This window comes from Cryptomeria japonica, chromosome 2 (genome assembly GCF_030272615.1).
Source record: "Cryptomeria japonica chromosome 2, Sugi_1.0, whole genome shotgun sequence".
NCBI classification, from domain to species: domain Eukaryota; kingdom Viridiplantae; phylum Streptophyta; class Pinopsida; order Cupressales; family Cupressaceae; genus Cryptomeria; species Cryptomeria japonica.
The window spans coordinates 328,251,664-328,254,675 of NC_081406.1; the positions used below are offsets into that span (position 1 = coordinate 328,251,664).

At 36.7% G+C, this 3,012-nt stretch overlaps 1 protein-coding gene across 1 annotated transcript; it reads right to left on the minus strand.

The window, feature by feature from the left end:
- Nucleotides 1-504: 504 nt before the first annotated feature.
- Nucleotides 505-1,496, minus strand: LOC131033859 (photosystem I reaction center subunit III, chloroplastic). Its single transcript, XM_057965153.2, has one exon. It carries the CDS (start codon nucleotides 1,395-1,397, stop codon nucleotides 690-692), a length of 708 nt encoding a protein of 235 aa, XP_057821136.1. The 5' UTR covers nucleotides 1,398-1,496; the 3' UTR covers nucleotides 505-689.
- Nucleotides 1,497-3,012: the final 1,516 nt, after the last annotated feature.

The window sequence follows — 3,012 nt, forward strand, 5'->3', positions numbered from 1 at the left end:
AAATAAAATTAAAATTAATAATAAAATAGTTTTTCCCTGTTTTTCCTGTTTAATACTTCTTTGTATTTATTGAATGACATTTTTGCATCCATCCTGATTGAGTTTAATACGCCTTTCGCCTAAAAATTCAGCATCCATAGTGAATTTACTCCGCCTTCCGCCTAAAAATTCAAATAATGTAATGAAGTGATAGAACATGAAATTCATTGTCATTGGTATATAATCTATTTTTGCATCCATCCTGATTGAGTTTAATACGCCTTTCGCCTAAAAATTCAGCATCCATAGTGAATTTACTCCGCCTTCCGCCTAAAAATTCAAATAATGTAATGAAGTGATAGAACATGAAATTCATTGTCATTGGTATATAATCTAACTAATTAAATTCACAAAAACATGATAGGTATGTAAGCGCCAGTGCACCCAAATCTCTTTAAGAATTTGACTCAAAATAAAAAACGCTAGGTCACCCAGTGGGTGTGGTGACTTTACTGTCAAACAAAATTTAAAATGTATAAGTGAAATTCAGGTAATATAATGTTGTAGGTAAGAGCATGAAGAACCAAGAAAGAATACACATTTTCAGAAGTTACATCAGAGCATCTGGAACAGAAACAGAAATAGCAGCATCATGGAGTCCAAAAGAAAACACAAGGATCAAATACAAAAGGATGGGTGAGATTGAAAATTTATCTGGGAGAAACAGTAATGTTGGCATCGTCCTCAATGAGCTTGCCACTGAGGAACTCATTGGCAGCAGCAAGAGGCCAGATAAACCCTCGGCCGATGATGCGGGCGTAAAGAGGAACATCAAGGATGATCTCCTTCTCGGTGGGTTTCTTCTCAGCGCGAACAGCAATGAGGTAGGAGCGCCCAACCCACCCAATCCATCCAGCAATATACAAAAAGAGGAGGCCAGGAGTGATGAATTCTCCCCAATGGGCCTGGTCGCCATCGACAATCAGGTGGGGCAGGCCATCAGTGCCACAGAGCAGCCCCTCTTTCCCATAATTGTCGAATCGGCGCTTTGTCTTCTCAATACTGGCCTTGATTGCCAGGGCAGGAGCACTCTCAGGGGCGTAAGCCTTGAGGCTGTTCTGCAACTTCTTTAGGGCCTGCTTTTCCCTCTTCTCGAAGGCCTTGGATTCCTTGCAGGGAGTCAGCCCTGCAATGTCCGCCTGCGCTGTCCCCACCGCCGCTCCGCTCGTCATCACCGCCGCCAGAGCCAGGGCTGTCGACATCTTCTTCCCAAATGCAATCATGCCCTTGTTCGATTCCGAGCCCTCACTCGCTGAGCACATCACTACTCGCCTTTCCACCCGGCATGGCGTTCTGCAACCCAGTGATCTGCCTGCTAAGGGCTTCATTAGCCCTGTTGGAACTGAAACTCCTGCCATTTTCTCTGTTCTTGTTGGGTTTTCTGGCACAGGGGTTAATAGTCTAATACTTTTGGGGCAAAATCAATTCTTGTAAGGGAGAGGTCTTCAATGGATAAGCGCGCAATCTCCACCACACCACCAATTGGCCTCTTATCTCATCAGTATCTATCTCATGGTGCCAAGTTGCCAACCACTCTATTTGAATTGATTAAACATTTTTAAATATTGAAGTTGCCATGATTTATTTTTTATTTTTTTTATTTTTATTATTTTGTGTTGTGTGATAGTGAAACTTCAATTTTTGTTATACTTTTATCTAATAATATGTTTTATGTTTAGAAATGTGAAGTTGGGCTTTTGTTTTATCTTTCATCCATTTTTATTTATATATATTTTTCATAAATTTATCTTTATCTGATTCATTTTTACATATATTTGACATTTATATGGTTTGTTTATTATTACTCTTGTATGTAGAAATTCGTTCACTACTTAAATATTACCATTTTCTTATTCCAGGTCAATCTTATTAGAGGAGGTTTGTGTGAAGATGGGTTCATTTCTTGATCTTCACCCATTCTCATTTATACGCATTCTTGTACTTTGGGTCTTCATTCATTGTCTAAATATTATCATTCGCTTATTTCAGGTTAATCCTATAGGGGTAAGACTGTGTGAAGATGGGCTCGGTTTTTTTATCTTCACCCATTCTCATTTACACACATTCTTGTATATTTAGGCTTCATTTGTTTCTACACATAATTGACATTTATACATTTTGTCTATCATTATCCTACATATCTAGACATTTCATTCATTTGCCTAAATATTAGCATTCCCTTATTTCAAGTCGATCCTATAGGTGCGGGACTAGTCTCGTGCTCATGAATCCGACTCCCAAGTTTTGAATTTAGATTCAAAATTTGTTGATGCTTGTTATTCTATTCTCATCAAGATCCAACTTGATACACATTTCACGTGATTATTGCTATGTAGTGGTATTTTAAGTCTTTTACTCCCAAGTTTTAGATTCAAAATTTATTGACGCTTGTCATTCTATTACCACCAAGATCCAACTTGATACACATTTCACATGATTATTGTTATGTAGTGGTATTTTAAGGCATTTATTATATATTAAATCACATCCTAGAATCATCAAGCTTTCATTGAATGATCATTTGCATAAATAGAGCATTCATTAGAAGAAAATTTCAATTGATACACTAAAAGGGAAAACACCTATTTTCATAATCATTATCTACAGAATATGCATACTTCCTTATAGCTTGTTAATCTTTGTCATGCTTGTAGAGTCACTCTGTCCAAGTGTTTGGCCTAAGAGAACTTGTCTGAAGTGATCCAACAACTTCCTTAAGGCATTTTTAAATACCACGAGTCCTTGACAACTAGCAAGAAGTCAAGATTCCAATTGACTAGAGAGCATAAGTTTGAATCAATAAGATTATATATGCAAACCGTAACATACTAACTAATTCAAAAATAAAAAATAAGGAAATATACATTTAATTTTCACAAATAATAAACTACCAAGTTGGTATTTATCAGAAATTTTGAAACTTCTCTAATTGTTCTAAATTTAGAATAGAAAAGTAACCTATCTTCATTTTCT